At 37.0% G+C, this 19,732-nt stretch overlaps 1 protein-coding gene across 4 annotated transcripts in view; it reads left to right on the plus strand.

The window, feature by feature from the left end:
• The window catches only part of LOC141431171 (small G protein signaling modulator 2-like), a 66,896-nt gene that overhangs the window by 19,919 nt on the left and 27,245 nt on the right, over positions 1–19,732 (plus strand). For 3 of the 4 annotated variants that reach the window (XM_074092213.1, XM_074092211.1, XM_074092214.1), the window contains exon 4: positions 14,933–15,108. In XM_074092213.1, the coding sequence (XP_073948314.1) occupies positions 14,933–15,108 (176 nt within the window). The remainder of the gene's footprint in view (positions 1–14,932; positions 15,109–19,732) is intronic. The other variant, XM_074092212.1, reaches the window with a different exon arrangement.

The raw sequence follows: 19,732 nt of genomic DNA on the forward strand, positions 1-19,732 counted from the left end.
TGTCTCAAGCGTTACTTCTACTCTACTCTAAGTCAAGTTGCATTATATAAAATTCCTAAATGGATTATCTCGACGAAGCTGACAGAATATCTACAAATCAGATGTCACACGCTTGAGACACTGGAAAAATGTAAAAAAGCTGTCTGTGATCCTAACTTATACAAGTTCAAAATTCTTACTTTTAATATAAGGAGTATCCACAAAACTTTGATGATTTTTGAAATAGCACTTAATCGATTAAAAACTACATTTGACGCGATCATACTAACTGAGTGTTGGTTAAGTGAAGGAATGCACCCACCACTAATTGCCGGCTACAATGTTATCGGACAAACAAATATATAAACAAAGTGGTGGAGTCGTAGCCTACATTTGGAACAAATGGAGTGTCTCAGTTACGGAACCCCCTATCGAAGACTGTAATTGCCTAGAAATTAATTTAGGAAATGATATAGCAATATTGGAATTTACCGATCCCCTTCTTTTAACGCAGTCAATAATTTTCTAGTCTGGATAGTACACTTAGTAAAATCAATACTGGAAAAATGTTAATTGTGGCTGGTGATATCAATCTAGATACACTTAGTAGTAGCGAGATCTGTTCTGAATATATTTGTCTCATGACAGCACACAAATTACTACCTGCCATCACTCAACCGACCAGGGGTAACGCTTGTTTAGACCACATTTTTGTACGGAACGGTACCTCTGGAATAGGATTAGTAACTCGCACAGATATAACTGACCATGACATATGTATTCTAGGATTACCATACACACATTTTAAAGAAGATACACATAAGCGAACCAAAACTATTGTAAACCACAGTGAAATAATGCTAAAAATAAAATTGACAGATTGGTCTCCAGTGCTAAAAAATGAAAATGTAAACGAGGCAGCAAATAACTTTATTAACATCATAAATAACACTATAACTAGATGTACTTCAGAAATTATAGTAGCCCGTTCCAAATTTAATATTAAACCGTGGATCACACAAGGTATTTTAAAGATGTCAGAAAATCGTGATTCACTTCATCTTCAAGCTAAAAAAAAACCCTCCGATCTAGTCATGCAGGTAACTTACAAGCGTTACCGAAACTTTCTTAATAATTTGACACAAGATTAAAAACGCAATTATGAAGCCAAACAATTATCCGATAGCCTGAATAACCCAAAGAAACTATGGGAGAACATAAAAAAAGTTTGTAACATCTCGAAACTGCACAATCACTCTTCTGAATTAATAAGCAAAAAGGATCCCATTGACGCACTTAATAAATGCAACCAATATTTCTCTGTGTTGGTAAAAAATTAGCAGATGAGATACTTACTAAACTAAATAAATCTGAAGCGGAACTCGCAGCTGAATATACATCTGATTCTGGCCCTGTCCATTCTTTTTTCTTAGGTCCCACTGATGTGGCTGAAGTTACAGGATACATTAAGCAACTCAAAGTTGGTAGTGCGCCAGGCCTAGATGGGTGTTCGCCACTACTAATTAAATTAATTGAACCTTCAATTGTCGAACCCTTAACACACATTTTCAATCTAAGTCTTGCTTGCGGCATATTTCCAAACGATTGGAAACTTGGTGTTATATCCCCTATCCACAAAGACGGTGATAAAACATTGCCATGCAATTACAGGCTATCACACTGCTAAGTGTTTTCTCAAAACTACTAGAAAAAATCGTAAGTAATCGTTTAATAAAATTCCTTGAACATCATTCCCTCATCTCTGAGTCGCAATTCGGATTTAGGCAGAAGAAATCAACCGAAGATGCTGTTTCGTTTTTAACATCAGTAATTGTAGACTCCTTAGATAGTAATAAAAATTGCATCGGAATATTTTTAGACCTCGCTAAAGCCTTCGATACTGTGTCGATTCCTTTACTAATGCAAAAGCTAGAAAAAATGGGTATAAGAGGTATTTCTTACAACTGGTTCCATAGTTACCTAACTAATCGTCGCCATTGTGTCAGGGTAGGATCTTTTGTAAGCGAACATCTGCCAGTGCAATACGGAGTGCCACAAGGCAGTATATTAGGCCCCACCTTATTCTTAATCTACATCAATGATATTCTAAAAGTACTTTAGACGGAGCTGATTTAATTTGTTATGCAGATGATACTGTTGCTCTTTTCCATGGCGACTCCTGGGCTGATGCATACAAAATAGCAGAGACAGGAATGGCTAAAATATCATCCTGGCTAAATAAAAATCTATTAACATTAAATAATAAAAAACAAAATACATAACTTTCCAGAAAACACGCGCAACAAGACCCAGCACAGCTCATAAAATTACCATTCATACATGTTCGTCTATAAATTCAGATCAACCCTTGCAGACCCCATGTAAATGTTCTCCAATAGATCAAACTGACACTATTAAATACTTAGGCATCCAATTTGATAGACACCTCTCATTTAAAGAACAAGTCTCTTGCCTTTCGAAAAAGATTAGAAAAGCTATATTTTTAATGAAGTCACTACGAAATTCAGCACCAAAAGACATCTTAATATTGGTTTACAAGGCATTCTGTCAATCGGCATTACTGTATTGTCTTTCAGCTTGGGGTGGTATAGTAAAATCCAATATAAAAAGTTTAGAGATCGCTCAACGTGCTGTATTAAAAGTTATGCTCAGAAAGCCTTATAGGTTTCCCACTGATGACCTGTATAAGGAATGTAAGGTGTTAAGGGTCAGACAATTATACATTACAAAAGTAGCCGTGACTACTCATCGGAAAGTAATTGTAAGACATGACTTTCCTACCCTCTCCTCTCGCCGCGTATATAGCATACCTCTGCCATCAATCAAATCTAGTTTCGCCAGACATCTGCCTCCCTACTCCCATGTAAACATTTACAACAAAATTGCAAAAAAATCAAGAACCTAAAGACTTATCTGCTGCCAAGCTAAAAAGTGCTATAGAAGAACATCTAGCTAAACTGAATTACCAAGATACGGAAGATCTCCTTAAAGCCTGCAATTGAACGCCTGTAAAAAAAAAAACACACACACAAACACACACACACACACACCACACACATACATACACACATCACACACACACACACCCACACACAAACACACACACACACACACGCACACATATGTACACACTCACAATCATACACACACTTCAAGTAAGTTCACTTTTATTACTTTTAGGGATTTTGTATTTTTAAAACTTCATTTGGCACTCGCGATACAGACTCAGAGTCTAGTGCGAAGGCCGTCGAAAAGTCAGATGATTTTATTTGTATTTTATTCAAATGTGTATTTCTGTAATTTTTTGTGCACTATGTAACTTTATTGCTAAAATAAATTATTCTTATTCTTATTCTTATTCTTTATAAAAAATAATAGCACATAGGTATATCGTGTTTGGATTCATTTTGATCAGTAATTGATTCTACATACAATGCAGTGGTGGCAACAAGACGAGCTGATGCCGCAGCCAGGATATCCAGCACACCAGTATACCTAAGTACTCTTGAAAAAATAATAGCAGATAATTTGTCGCGTTTGATTCCTTTTGATCAGTATTTGATTCTACATACAATGCAGTGGTGGCAACACGACGAGCTGATGCTGCAGCCAGGATATCCAGCACACCAGTATAGTCTTGAAAAAATAATAGCAGATATGTCGTGTTTGGATTCCTTTTGATCAGTATTTGATTCTACATACAATGCAATGGTGGCAACACGATGAGCTGATGCTGCAGCAAGGATATCCAACACACTAGTACACTTTTGAAAAAATAATAAACCAGTTTAAAAAAAATGAAATAAAAAAATTAAATTAAAAATTTAAAAAACCCCGACACAAAACAACGCCAGCAAAAATAAAAAAAACCCTGAAAAAAAACGCCGCCAAAAGACACTTAAAAAGTAAATAATAATTATTCACTACTTAGCTGTTGCCCGCGACTTCATCTGCGAAGAATTCGTTTATCCCTATCCCGCGGGGACTGATTTCCTTAGCCTAAGTGAATTTAGTATAAATACCTAGCAAGAACCATACATATGGTAGTAGTATATATGGTCCTTGGTACCTAGTAATATGTTTTTGTATCTAAGCGTCGGTGTCGGGGACCGCTAAGGTTAACAGGAAACAAAAGTATATTAGTTGTATCTTTTCAACCTTAGCGCTAGCGGTCCCCCGACACCGATGAAGGCTATAACTAGCGGTATTTTATAAAAAATATACTTGAATATTGAAAGAAAAAAAAAACTCCATGTAGCTTAAAATATTTCGTAATAATAAACACAAATCACTTAAAAATATAATATTTTGTTATAAAACTAATAAGATAAATTTTAATCTCGTCAACTTTCATCGCGTAAAACGGAACTCAATTACAATAGAGCTTGACTTTGCTTATCGACCGAATCGATTCCACAATCTTGTCAAATCGTTTGACTTTCATCATCTGTCAATTCAATTAGTATGTACGAAAGCGAAGGTCGTTAAATGCGTCTTTATTTTGAGTGTTTCGTATTGTTTGATGTTTTGAACTGTTACTTTGTTATTCAATTTTGTTATTTTTTTTTACGGTTATTAGTTTTGATATAGTGCCAAAGAAGACCGCATGGTTTGTGTGATCCCGATAAACAAGTAAAAACACTTGCTACGCGGGTGAAGCTAGTTAAAAATATAAACTATCACTAATAAAATCGAATACACACCCTTAGCATTATTTAATCGAGAATAGCAATAAATCGATTCGAATTCACATTGTCACCCTTAAATTGCTTTATTGCATGTGTCAGCGTACCCAACCTATAGTCCAACCTAGTCCATATCCACAGATACTTATTGCTATTTGTTCCGGGACTATTGACACAAATGGCCGAGCAAAGAGCAATATGCCCCAAGGCAGGGTCCTAAGCGTTAGAGATTGAATTAAAGGTCGGCCAGGCTTGGCGGCCGAGTGGAAGCCTGGCCCTGCTCATGGACTAAACGCCCTTGACCTGACCGTGTTTAATTTAATTAATCAAATATCAAAACTTTGCTCTATCTATGAGGCCATCGCTTAAGTAGGCAAGTCAACTTTTAATAAGCTCAATTTTTGTCAATGTTTCTTAGTAACTACAAAAATTGTAAAACCGGACAAGAGCAAGAGCGTATCGGGCACGCCCAAAATAGGGTTCCGTAGCCGTTACGAAAAATCAAGTAATGTTTTTCTAAGAATTTTGTATTTTGTACGGAATCTTGCAAGTTTAGGTAAATTTTATACCTTAAGCTGCTATTTTATAATTTTCAAGCAAACTTAGCCGTTATAGTTGTCCTTGTAAATTTGATATACTTAACTACTACCATCATGATTTTTCCAAATTTTTCAAGCTTTCAGAGGGCGGGACGCTCGATTTTAACGAAAATTTGCACTTTAAAGTTGAATATTTTGAAAACAGATCACTGAATCAAAAAATGTTTTCACTACCCCCAATGATTTTAATAGACCTATCTAACGATACCCCCCACTGTAGGGTTAAAAGAGAGAAAAATCACCCCCACTTTAAGTGTATGAGAAGTAGGTATATATATATCAGTCATCATACATTATTATATATATCCGTGCAGAATTACAGCTTTCTAGCACTGATAGTCTCTGAGCAAAGCCGCGGTCAGATGGACAGACAGGCAGACCGATATGGCGAAACTATAAAGCTTCCGTTTTTGCCATTGTGGCTACGGAACCTTAAAAAAAAACAAATAATTCCTAACGCTCAAATTAAATTAAATTTAAAATAAAACTACAATAACAAAAATTCTTACCCATCCGCATCGTACGGCCAACGAGATCTGGTAAACCAAGTTTGTATGATCCCGACCCTCCGGACCTTTTGATTTCTCGAAATTCAAGATATTTTTTGTAACTTCATTACACAAACTAAACAAAATTAAATTTGCAGATGACACGTTCCACGAACTGGCCGAAATAGGTTACGCTACGCAAATGTTGACTCGAGTGAGCCATCAATTAGGACTTTGTTTACGAGAATGTAATCTACTTTCACAGTCTATCACAACTTCACACAAGTGCGGAGGTTTGTACGGTTACCGCAACCCGCAACGCTTTTAAGTTTGATGCTTTTGAAAGCCTCTGAGGTCTTTTGGGTAAATGGAATGGTTAGTCTCAATCTCTCATTTGCATTGTTTAATCGTTCAAAATGTAACTACACGGTGGTAACTTGTGGTCATCGGCAAAAGCTCACTTTTGCACCTTGTCGTACACAAGATACGTAGGTACGTTACGTCGCATCATAAAAGATTAATTTCACAACTATGTAGTAAAAGTAAAGTATAATCATAAAAGTATAATGGTTCACGCGAACAAAACCGCAAATAAAAACAGTATTCCAAAGGCTGTAAATACACTTGTTGTTTCTTCTGTCGTAGCAGGAGAGAAACACTGATTAATGTCGTTTAATATTTTCCTTAAACTTCGTACCTATTTATCGCTGCTGGTGGTAAACACACGGGGTACGTATATAGTACATTGTGCATTAAGGGGAGTAAGAGGGGATTACTAACGAGAATGTTCTTTTAATGACTCGAGTTTGTAATCCCGTTACGGCCCGTGATACACACAATGATTTTCATCACATTGCGAGGAAAAAAAAGCAAAAATGAAGTTATTTTGTGTCTAAACACTTCACAGCTCGGCAAAAGAAAGACGCTGAGAAAACAACTGAATTAAATAATGGCTACCCGCCAATACAGGGGGCTACAACAAAATTTGAAAATCGAAGGTCGTATCGTACGGTCCCTCTCGCTCTCGTATTAAATAATATTTGCGTCAGGAAATCGATACAAACTTCTATTTTCGAATTGCGTGGTAGCCCTCCTGATTGCCACTTTTTTCGAGTCATCTACTATAGATATAAGCTAATTATTCCAAAATGCTAAAAACATTTACTAAAATTATTGCAAAACAATTTGATATAAATTTAAAATATTAACGAAGTTTCATGATGCGTGGAAAATTTTTATGGTGTAAAATTGGGTTATAGCTAAGTTTTAAGGATGTAAATAAAACGTTGGCTGACTTGAATCCTCTTTAGTTTGAAATTACGTATCTACTTACTTTTTAAAACTAGTCATAACTCCCTTGAGAAGAAAAACTGATACGTAAATCCATAACTCCCTCCGGGAACAATTGAGGCCATTGTTATTTAGTATACAGGCATGGAATAACATCATTGACGAGCAAGTGTGATGAAAAATATATTAAGTAAGTACCTATCGATCTAAGTATTTACCTAAAGTTGTCAACATTTGTAAGAGTAGGCAAATAAAATCTATACTTTTTATAAAATTCGTCTCTTGTTAAAGCTCTACATTAGAAAGCTTGAAAACTGGACAGCTGCGCTCAGCGGGGGAAAAAGCTCCCCTGTGCTTACAATGAAACACTATTAAAACTTCCATGTAAGCTTATTTACGTAATAATAAATCGTTTGCAATAAGTTACATGATGTAATAGTAGTTATTCAGACGTTCCGTAGGTATATTAGATGCTACCTTGGCTGGAACGCGATTTGTTCTTGTTTCTTGGTACCTACATTGACAGTGACAGGAAGTCCGTCGGACGACTTTACTTTTCCAACAGTATTCCAACGGAAGACCAGCGTCGGCTGTGAGCCGGACATCAAGCTGGGTTGAGACCGTTTCGTGTTAATAGGTTAATAGGTTTTCGTAACACCAGTGAATACGCTTATTATGAACTAGCCCCCCGCCCCGGCTCCGCATGGGTACAATATTCAAAAAAACCTTCCTTTGGACGGTCGGGTAAACAGTTCTGGTCTGCCGACAGCCCGTAGATTGCGCGGGCAAAATTTTAAAAAAAAGCTGGCTAAGTGAGAGTCTGACTCGCGTACGAAGATTCCAGAAACTGAACCGACAAAAATAGGTACTATAATAATCGAACCTGCTCACAAAAATTGCCCGAGCTGAAATGGACACGCTTTTTATTCGTATTTTTCAATGGTTCTTGGAAATTCCCGAGTGACAGGTATACTTGCCTTATATTAAGTTTCAAAGGCGAAAATAATTAAGACATTACTTACCTTCTTGTGTTCTGAAAAGAAAATATTTTCAAAGTCAAGACAAATTTCGGCAATTTTGCTTTTAAAAAACTGTCCTATGAAATAGGAAAATATTTTCTCTGTCATTAATTGGGATTGTTAGAAACATCTGCGTATTAAATTTCAACCCGCGGGTGATAAATGATAGGTACCGCTGCGATGGCGGGAATGATACAAGTTCCACTCAGCCAAAGAAACCGCTATTACTTGTTACATAATTATTTAGGAGTGGTTTGGGTAGAATAATGCCGGTCTACGGTCACTCCTGTAATTAATGACGGAAGCCCGCCGAAAGAGATTTGTCGCTGCCCTTCGACATTTAGAGAGCCCTCTTATCTGTAATCATCGTGTAAATAATAATATTACCTACTCAGTAACCACTAGACCTACAGCAAATTTAGCGAAGGCTAACCTATTGTAATGTAAGCACTCTTAAAGAAGGGATGTTTTGAATATTTCTGAGTGGGAAAAGGGTAAATTCGCATACAAGGCCGTCGAGGGAAAATGACTACTCTTTGCATATTTCAGTTTATGATAGAAAAGCCCGAAAGAAAAACTGTATTATTATTCTCAATGACACGTGTAACTTTTTCACAAAATAGGACAAATTGAACGATATTGAGTAGGTAGAATGAGGTCGAAAAATCGCTATATCAAAGCCTCGCATTTAGTTGATCCGATTATGTGCCCATTGGTGAGTCCTGGGCGCTTGATTACACATAGAAAACGTAACAAAAGCTACAGTAGGTACTTATGAGTTTAGGGAAAATGTGACAAGAAAATAGGAGTAAGGAAGGTTTACCATATTGTGTGGAAGTGGCTCAGCGACCTATATTAGGGTCAGTGCTGTTTGCCCGCCGGTCCCTGACGCCCTCCGTACGTTATACCGTCGTTACGTGGTGTTCTCTTAATTAAATGATCCAACTGTTTGTGTTTGTTTTTTTTTACTATATACTCGTAGTGTTTGTCCACGCGTGATTTTATTTAAAAAATAATCTAAGATGAACATTTAAACGCTTAAACATGAAGCTCGTATAACGTAGCCAGTTATTTATTATCTGTACTTAACTAACCATAATTACTTGATGATAGCGCTGTAAAATGCTGGCTAATAGTTAAGTGGTTAGTTCTTCATTTGCGTATTAGATGTGAAACTTCCCGACGATTATTAAACTAAGTACTACGTCGATGTTAACTACTCGACACAACGCTAAAACTTTCCTTGAAAATTTATAATCTTCTCTCAAATTATTTTGTATCTTTCTAATGATTATTCACCATTCACCACACAAAATCTAGATACATTATCAGTTCCTGTTAAACTGTGGTTTTAGTTTATTGTTGTATCAATAGATGTCACTATCTCGTCTAAAAAAAAATCTACAACGCGTTGTTTTTCTAGCAGCGTTTAAAGGGGCTGCCAATGAGAATAAATTTTGTTTATACTTAGATGGAGTTTGTTTTTCCCCTCGCACGGCAGAGTACCTACTCTCTTGTAGAGGTACAGTTCCTCAAAGAAAATGTGACTCTTTCATCGATAGCGATGGTAGGATTCGATTATTTAAAAAAAGCTGAGGCTATCTTGTCTTACGCATTCGGGATCACAATCTCTTTCACCACTTCTTTCTGTCAAGCGGTAAACCGCACATAAGATGAGTGTAGAAAGAAATAATGAGTGCGATCGGAAGCGTCAGCAAGCAAGGCAATACCTACGTCTCGACTTCATGGAAATGAGAGTCATTAGTAACGCAATGTAATCCATATCATAATCCTATTTATATGTACTACCAGTATATATGTGAGTGTGCACAATATACTTATCCCTTTTATATGTTTACGTCTCTACCCTTTAGACAAAGATGAATAGAACGTATTGATTAGGGTATTTCTAACCTATGTACAAATCCTCATATACGAAACGCCATAGTATTAACAGAGAAATGATTGATTTAATTTTGTTACAAAAACATTATTTTCTATATTAATGTAATGAAATAATTTACATTAGTTATAGGACATTCCTGAATAGGAACTCTTCTCGAGATTTAGTCATTGTCTAGAGAGACGATGTATAATGTAAAACGTAAAAAGGTATCAAATGGTTTAAGCTACAATCCTTTCCAAATAGCTTGGGTACAATGTAAATTCGAATAGATTTTTTTGCGATTTTGATTTAATATGCTAAGTGTCAATCGATTTTATTAGTGATAGTTTATAAATATGTTTAACTTGTTTTTGCCTGCGGCTTCGTCCGCGTAGCAAGTGTTTTTGCTTGTCTATCGGGATCTTACAAACCATGCGGTCTTTTTTGGCACTATATCAAAACTAATAAGGGTAAAAAAAATAACAAAATTGAATAACAAAGTAACAGCTCAAAACATCAAACAATACGAAACGCTCAAAATAAAGACGCATTCAAGGCCCTTCGCTCGCGTACTAATTGACAGATGACGCGAGAGAATCAATTTGACAAGATTGCGGAATCGACTCGGTCGATAAGCTACGTCAAGCTCTATTGTAATTGAGTTCCGTTTTACGCGATGAAAGTTGACGAGATTAAAATTGATCTTATTAGTTTGTCATCATCATCATCATCATCATCCCAGCCTATATACGTCCCACTGCTGGGCACAGGCAAAATAATATTTTTCAAGTGATTTGTGTTTATTATTACGAAATATTTTAAGCTACATGGAGTTTTTTTTGTTCTTTCGAGATTCAAGTATATTTTTTATAATATATTGGCCTGAAAAATTAATGGCGTGGAATGGAAAAAATGTCACCGTACCCAAGCTATTCGAGAAGTATTATAGATGTAAGATAAAGTCGAGGAAATTGAACCACGTACCTGTGTGGAACCTTTGTGCTACTAATGTCATGCAGAGATCCCATAAATTTGCCAAAGAAGTTAGAGCCAAATTGACTATAAATAGGTTCCCCCTGGTATGTTGTTCAGTTTTCTCGATTGGTTGTAGTTTAGTTACTGTTGGGTATTGATAGATGTTTGTAATAAAGGCAATGCGTCGTTAATCGGGTGGACGCATTGCTTTTAACTAGTTAGATGAGAGACGCGTTCGCAAGTTACGGCGTACTGCCACAAGCTACTGGCGAGTTTATGGCACGCGAAGTCTGATTAACTCGCAATGGGCGAACAGTAGATATATTAGATGTAAGTACTTCCATTGCAAAAGGCAAAAAATTCCACCAGAGATGTGCGAGGATGAAAACGCTTCATTTGCCTATCCTCGCTCAGCGCAGCTCTAGTGGAAAAAGCTCAGCGGAGCGAGGATAGGTAAATACCTATAGCATCTCTGATGGAAACGCAGCCTGAGCGTGAGCGGAGCGGAGCGGACTAAACGAGTTCAAAGAGTCACGACACGAAACTGTTCATAGATTCGAGCTGAGTTCGCATGGAACCCACTGGAAAATTTTGCACGTCACCTGAAAGGAATAAAAAATTTACTGACCAAAAAAACGCGAAGAAACACCAAAGTAATTTATCTTAGCTCGAATAAATAAGAAGCTGATTTATGTGTTAATCTGCCATACAAGCTCGTATACAGCTCCACCATTAGCCACTTTAATAACTATTATGCTCTTAGGGCTGTCAGTCACCCACATTTAATTGCATATGTAATTCGTGTAATTTAGATCTAATCATCAGAACCTGATTTGGTGCTTATGGGACCTAATTGAAAGCATCCCTAGACGAACGCAAAAAAAAATTCAAATCGGTTCATAAATGACGGAGTTCTGAGGTAACAAACATAAAAAAAATACAACCGAATTGATAACCTCCTCCTTTTTCGAAGTCGGTTAAAAAGAATCTCAGATTTAGGCGTTATTTCGCTCAGGCCCATACCAGTAAACTACAACCTTAGCTTGTTACTTCGCTACCAAAAGAATATAGGTAGGTACATATTTTTCCTCAAAAGTCGATAGCGTGAACTGAGTATCATAATCAATTTTATGCAAAACCTATACACATGAAATACCAAAACATACCGGCAAAGTGCTAGTCGGACTCGCGTACCGAGGGTTACGTATAAATATTTTTATTATATGATATAACAAAAAAAATACGGTTTTCGCAATTTTTTTTTATCTGTGCTATAAGACGTTGCTTCGTACCAAATTTCAAGATTCTGAGTTCACGGGAAGTACCCTGTAGGTTTTGGATTCTCTTGCGAGTGTCGAAAATTTGCGGAAATTTACCTCCATGCGTTCCTGAGAAAAACAGACGGACGGACAGACAACAAAGTGATCCTATAAGGGTTCCGTTTTCTCCTTTCGAGGTACGGAACCCTAAAAACGAATAGACAGTGTTTCCTACCAATCCCTTGTACTTATAACAAAGATATACCCTTGAGACTGGTGATCACATCATATTACTGACAACCCTGTGTCTCTCGTATAATATTCCACTAGCTTTGATCTACAAGATGTTAATTAAATAACTAAAAACATTTATTTTTGAATCCTTCAATTTATTGATAATTTTTTTTAATCTTTTCTTCTAGTTGATTGTTTTTTTTTTGATATTCCCTCATTTTGCCATGTCAGTATTTTCGACGGTTTCTAGCTTACACTCATCCATTTCTAGCTCTACACTCATGATTTGTATTTGTCAGTTGCGCTTTGACGTTTTTAGAAGAAAATCACACAGTCACAGGAAACCGGCCAGTATTAAATTATCAAACATTTGCGCGCCTGTTGCAGTCGTAACTTTTAGAATGGGCACAATAAAAAAGGGATTTAAAAACACAAATACAACCTAATTTAAAACATAGTGTAATCGATTCTACTCTCGATTCTGAGCAAATTACTTTCTGGTTTTCAGAATTAACACCTTGTATAGAGCTTTGATGAAAATCTACTTTATACCTGCTTGTGACGCACCAAGGTCGTTGGGTTAATTTTTTTACAAGTTACAAGGTTTAATTTAGTTTCACCTGTCTGTAATCCAATCTTGTAAGTTAAATTCGACTAACTTCCAGTAGTTGGATTGGCTTGAAATTTGGTATACTTATGTAAATTTCGTGTCAATACAATAATCTGGTAGAGACATCCTGGTAGTCCTGCCAGAATCGTCTCCACAGGATGGAACTCTTCAACGGTTAATGGCATCTACTTGAAATTTGGTATGCAAATGTAGTCTGGGTGACAATACATGTACAATCAACAAAAAGTACAGTCAGCAAAAAAAAAGCTACAATCAAAAATTATTTTTTTAACAAAACTTATCTCATTATAATGAAATTAATAATTGAAAATTATTCCAAGAAATAATTTAATAATAATTTTTATATAAAATATAATACAGTAATAGGTAAAAAATTTACCATAGGATAAGCAGTGCTCCTCCCTACAAAAACTTCATGTTTTGTAAAAATCTCAAGTTAAGGAGCTAAGTTAGATCAATTAAAAAGTGTGTGTGTGTGTGTGTGTGTGTGTGTGTGTGTGTGTGTATGTGTGTGTGTGTGTGTGTGTGTGTGTGTGTGTGTGTGTGTGTGTGTGTGTGTGTGTGTGTGTGTGTGCGTGCGTGTGTGCGTGCGTGTATGTGTGTGTGTGTGTCTGTGTTTTAGGTGTGTGCGTGCGTATCAATGTGTGTGACTATTTTAAATAATCATTAAAAATTGTATTCAGGATAAGTAGAGCACGCATATAACGAAATTCAAGATCACATCGTATCTTAACACTCACTGTACCCATATACGTAATGCTTTTTGAACAACCCCTCTTTTACTCTACGTTACTACACATTCTCGCTTCTGAAACTGGAGCAATGAAACGAGTGTAGACGATGAAGTTAATGCAAACTTTAAATCAAAAACGTGTCACATGCCATCAGCTGCATAGATTGATCAAGATTATACCATGAAATATGTATGTAGTAAGTATGTCTCATACATAATATATTGCAACAATTGAATGTAATAGTCGAGACTACTGATAATAAACAAAAGTTACTGACAGCGCTATTCATTCAAAGTTTAAAGCCATGCTGTGCCATGAACTACAACATGAACCAATGGATCCGCTGGCAAATTAGGTAATGTCGAAAACTTTTAATTAATTTACAACTTTAGTTCAATCACAACTATGTACCTATTAGTTACTTGTAGTCGCAGAGGATAGTTTAGTTATAATCGTCGTGGTTAAAGATAGATAAGTAAAGGGATAAATTTAATTCAATACAGAGGTAACTTAGATGGCTAGGTAATTTAAATCTAAATACTTACTTAAGTTAGTATTGTAAAAATAGTATAATTGTCTCTTTGACAAAGGACTAGAAGCGAAGGAGCATTCAAGCATTTGATAACAGTTTTTAAAATAACTCTGTAGGAATACCTACCGAGTTATTTTAAACAAATAACAAATATGTTATTTCCTATTGTAAAATGATTTGGAGAAGTCATATGTTAATCATAAATAAACTATTTTCTATGCATTTAGGTAAGTTGTCTTCAAACACCTAGTGCAAGTCAAACTGAACCCACTTTTAGGACTGATCAGATGGATTTCAAATTTGGTATGGTGTTTAAATGACAGCCAAAAGCTCGTTTTAATTATTTCTTACACTTATTTCTTATAAAAGACATCAATTTAGTTTCAATTCATATATTTCTAACATAAGTGTTATGCGTAATTTCAGGGTTAATAAAGGCTACAGCAATATATCACAAATTTGAACTTAGTAAAGCCGTTTCATTAACCGTTTAAACTGTTTTTTAACTGGAATTTATTTTTCTTGTTATGCCGAAAAGCTTGGCAAAATTTATTATTTCTTTCTTTTCTTTTTTCTAATTACCAGCAAGTATATTTGTCAGTTTTGTCCCCAGCACTGCCCAGAAGCGGCGCTGGTGTCGGCGCGCGTGCTGGCCGCTGAAGGGACGCCGGCGACGCGCTCCGCTTCGGGGGTGGAGCGCCGGCCGTCGGCGCCGCGCCCCCCGCTCAACAAGCGCGGCTCCGGCTCGCTGCTCTCCTCCTCCCCGCCGCAGCCAAGGTTAGTAGGCAAGCCAGGTAGTATCTCCAGGGTTGCCAGAAGCAGCGCTGGTATAGGCATTTGTGCTGGCCGCAGAAAGGGCGCTGCTCACGTGTTCTGCCTCGGTGTTGGAACGCCGGTCTCCGGCGCCGCCGCTAACAAGCAAGGCTCCGGTTCGCTGCTGTTTTCGCCGCCACAGCCAAGGTTAGTAGGCTTAGGCTAGCCAGCTAGTATCCCCAGTACTGCCAAGAGCAGCGCTGGTGTTGGCATGTGCGCTAGCTCAGCTGACTAGAAAAGTCAATGGTGACGCGTTCTATTTCACTTGATGGCACCGCCACTCAACAAGCAAGGCTCTGGTTCGCAGCTTTTCTCGAAGTAACAACCGAAGTCAGAAGGCAAGTCAGTTAGTATCCCTTGCAGTACGCTGGTGCTGGTGTGTGTGCGGGCCATAGATACTACGCAGGCGACGCGTTCCGCCTCGGAGTTGGAGCGTCGGCCCTCGGCACCGCCGCTCTACAAGCAAGGCTTTGGTTCGCTGCTATACTCGCCGTCACAACCGAGGTCAGTAGAGACCGAGGCGAGGAGAGAGAGAGAGAGAGAGAGAGAGAGAGAGAGAGAGACCTAGTCCCAAAGTAAGCTTAGCAAAGCTTGTGTTATGGGTACTAAGCAACGGATAAATATAATTATATAAATAGACACATACTTAAATACATATTAAACACCCAAGACCCGAGAGCAAACATTCGTATTTTTCATACAAATATCTGCTCCGACACGGGAATCGAACCCGGAACATCAAGCTTCGTAGTCAGGTTCCAACCACTAGGCCATCTGGTCGTCAATGACTAGCGAAGAGTATGCGAGCTGTGGCGCTCCCGTCCAACGCACTCGGAACCATAATCAATTTTACCTTTGGCCTGTGGAGAGCAAGAGTTTGATTTGTCTTATCGGATGTACAATCCGTGAGCTCTTAGAAAAACCCATCACGCGAGGATGCTTTCCCGTCTTTTTTTCATTAAAAATAAACTGCAGGTGTATTTTTCCACCGAAAACACCACAAGCTGTTTCAGACCCAATAAAAAAGTCCGAAGTTCCAACAAAATATCCGATACTAGCCATAAGACTTGGCTGTATACGACTTGTGCCAACATTTCCATAGCCTTTTTAACTTTTTTTAAACTTTGTGACTCGACAATCATAAATTATAATAATAAATTATTGTCGAGCTAGCCCGCCTGCAGTCTTTTTAACTTTTTAATTTTTTGCTGACCATAAACTATGCACTCCTTCTGATATATAAGAATAATTTCAACTTTTACGGACATTTTTGAGAAAAGATATTAAAATGTTGGTTTTACTTTACTACTTATAATGTCTTGCGTGTCTCCTGTTTCGGTTTGAATTGGTGTAAAATAGTTGTACCGGAAATAGCTGAAACTTATGTTGTCATACGGGTCCCGTATTATGGGATTTTGAAAAAGTCTAATGCAATGATAAAATAAGACTTAGCATAGCCTCCTAACGCCCAGAGTCCTTTATAAAGGACTTATTGTAATTTGAACATCAAATCTATCATAAATGACATACGACGCAATAAGATACGTGGGTGTTAGGAGGCTAATTTACTGCTTATGCTGTGCATAAGGTAGGATTTAACTACTTAGTTATAAAAAAAAACACTAAGGGGCTGTTTCACCATCCATTGATTAGTGTTAACTGACGGTTAAAGGTGATGCAGTCTCTAATTTGTTTTGTTCGAATAGACGGAGACGGCATTACATATAACCGTCAGTTAACACTAATCAATGGATGGTGAAACAGCCCCTAAATATATTATTTTTTTGTTATGTCAATGTACCCACTAATTTGAAGTTTTCGTTTTTAATTGCTATGGGGCATATTAATATTTTTGTATTAAATTACTCAGTAAAATATTTTTGGCGGATTTTTTATTACACTTAGTTAAGTAGTTAAATTATTTAGCTCAGAAAGCCTTTTATAGCATTATACTTTTATTAATTACCACCACTTAGTTTCGGCTACAAACAATTTTATTAGAGAATCCAAATTTTATAAATCGTACCCAATTTAAGATAAATCCATTAGAGAAAGCCGACGACGTCCAAACGAAAATTAATCGGACAAATGAATACTCATTACCTACCGAGCAGAAATATTGGACGTTTGTGATAGACCCATGAAAAGTTTTTCAATTTTCTTCATAATTTGAGCAAATTTCTTAGGAGGAATCGCGTTCTGAGTGGCCTTGTTCTGCCACGAACTTTGAAAAGAATCTGCCCTTTTCCTTTTCTCGCTGGGATTTCCCTCTCATTTTCCTAGAAAATATTTACAAGCCCAGGTACACCAGAATATATTTTTTGTGTAAGTACTTTAATATGAAAGTTAGGACGCAAGTAAGTTTTTTATATTTATAAAGCCCTGTTTTAACATCTACTTAAGCAAGATATTCTATTTATTTTGTTAGGGCTCTGTCCATTATTTCCTACTGTCAAAATAGGCTAACGAATCCCTTGTTCATATCTCGTATTGTCGCCCCAAATTTCAACCTCTTAGAGGTTGATTTAAAACATAATAGCTGTGAGGCTTCTTCTCTCAAAACACGTTTCTTATCTCAAAAATGGCACAGTTTCCGTAGAAAGTATTAATTACCCTTTAGGGATGTTTTTTCTTTTCATTTCATTTGAACCGTTCCTTATTTTCCAGGATTTCAAATTATCCTCATACAAAATTCGAGATCGAGCAACAAGAGAGAGATCGCATTTACCTACAATATTAGTAACAATTATAATATAGCCGTTGCCTGAGACTCCGTCCGCGTAGAAATCGTTTGTCGCTATCCCGCGGGAACGATCCAATTTTCCGGGACAACTTTGTTCTTCCCCGAGACTCAAACTATCTATAATATAGCGATAAACAAACGAACAAGCAGACTTAAAAACGCTCGCATTTATAATACTAGTATGGGATGTATACATAGATATGTCTGTAATCACAAAATAGCATGAAATAAGAGTACCTACTATTTAAAAGTACACTTTTATTCGCATAATAGTTTAATAGGTAATCTTTGTAAAGGTGTCATCCTACGGGACAGGCCTAGCCTAGTGTAGGTGACACGGGTACGCCCTCTATCTGCAAAAACAAGTACGGTGAAACTGTTCCCGTGCAAAACATAATTTTATGTAATCTGTAATGTCACTGTTTCCAATAAAATTTTATTATTATTATAATCAATCCATACCACTACCTATCTACAGCAACAACAGTGATTTATACAATTTCTTCGCATCCGGCCGGGTTGTTTGAGAAAAAACTTAAGATCTTTTGTAAAATCTTGCTCAAGGTCAAGGGGCCCCTATCTTGCTTCAATAAATCACAGAAGGGTCTGCACATCGAGATCGATAGTGAGATAGGCCGGGAGTGGATTTATTTCTCGTCGAAAACTCAAACTCGTAATTAGATACCTGATAAAATATTTAAGTTGAATTTTGGTGTGTTAACACAGTATAGTGAGCGCAAGATTATTCTCTTTACGGCAATAGGTAGCAACGAAATCCCTCTAGTTAGTGTTATATCATTTCATTATTGATAGATCCGGGCGCCTGGCAGCTGTTCAGCGGTGTGGGTGTGACAGTGGTGGGCATCAAAGGGGTTGTAAAATAAATCGAAGGCGTGCAATTTTTTGAGTAGTAGCTCTGTTGGTCAAACGTGGTCTTCATCATCAGTTCCACTTCACCAAATGTGGCTTCAGCCGAATTTTGGTTCATTAGTCGCCAGTTGAGTGTTTCTCTAAATAACTAGCGACCCGGCCCTTCTTTGCACGGGCAAAATAAAAACGGCCAAGTGCGAGTTGGACTCCCGCACGAAGGGTTCCGTACCATACAACATTAGACATTGGCAAAAAAGGCAAAAAAAACACGTTTGCTGTATGGGAGCCCCCCTTAAATATTTATTTTATTTTAAAGTGAATGAATATACAAATAAATATTCTGTAAATATTTCAAGCAAGTGCTGTTATTATAATATCGAGCAAAACACGGCAAAAAAAATCACGTTTGTTGCATGGCAGCCCATCTTAAATATTTTTTTTTTTAGTGCGGCAACAGAAGTAGTTCATCTGTGAAAATTTCAACTATCTAGCTATCACGGTTCATGAGATACAGCCTAGTGACAGACAGACAGACGGACAGTAATAGGGTTCCGTTTTTATTACCTTTGCGCACAGATCTCTCAAAAGGTCTTTAATCAAGGGCACTTCACACAACATCTTTAGCTCCATTTCCCAAAAACTAAACCCGACCCGCGCGAAGTCGGGGCGCGTCAACGTAGATTAAATGCATTTTTTGGTTAGATTGATAAGTATTTTTAAATTCGTAATATCTTTTGAATGGAATGTTCGATTTGAATAATACAAAAAGAAATCAACAGGTTTTGAAACCGTCTTGAATATGAAATTATTTATTTGTATAGGGATTAATACAAAGGTATGGATAACATGGGCTGATTTTAGTCGGCATTTCTGTCAACTTTTAAAATGTAAAAAAGTAGTTAGTGACATAACGAAAATAGTTGGACATAATGGTATCGCGAGGTTTTTTGTGGATATTGATATATTCTTTAATAT

This window comes from Choristoneura fumiferana, chromosome 9 (genome assembly GCF_025370935.1).
Source record: "Choristoneura fumiferana chromosome 9, NRCan_CFum_1, whole genome shotgun sequence".
NCBI lineage: Eukaryota > Metazoa > Arthropoda > Insecta > Lepidoptera > Tortricidae > Choristoneura > Choristoneura fumiferana.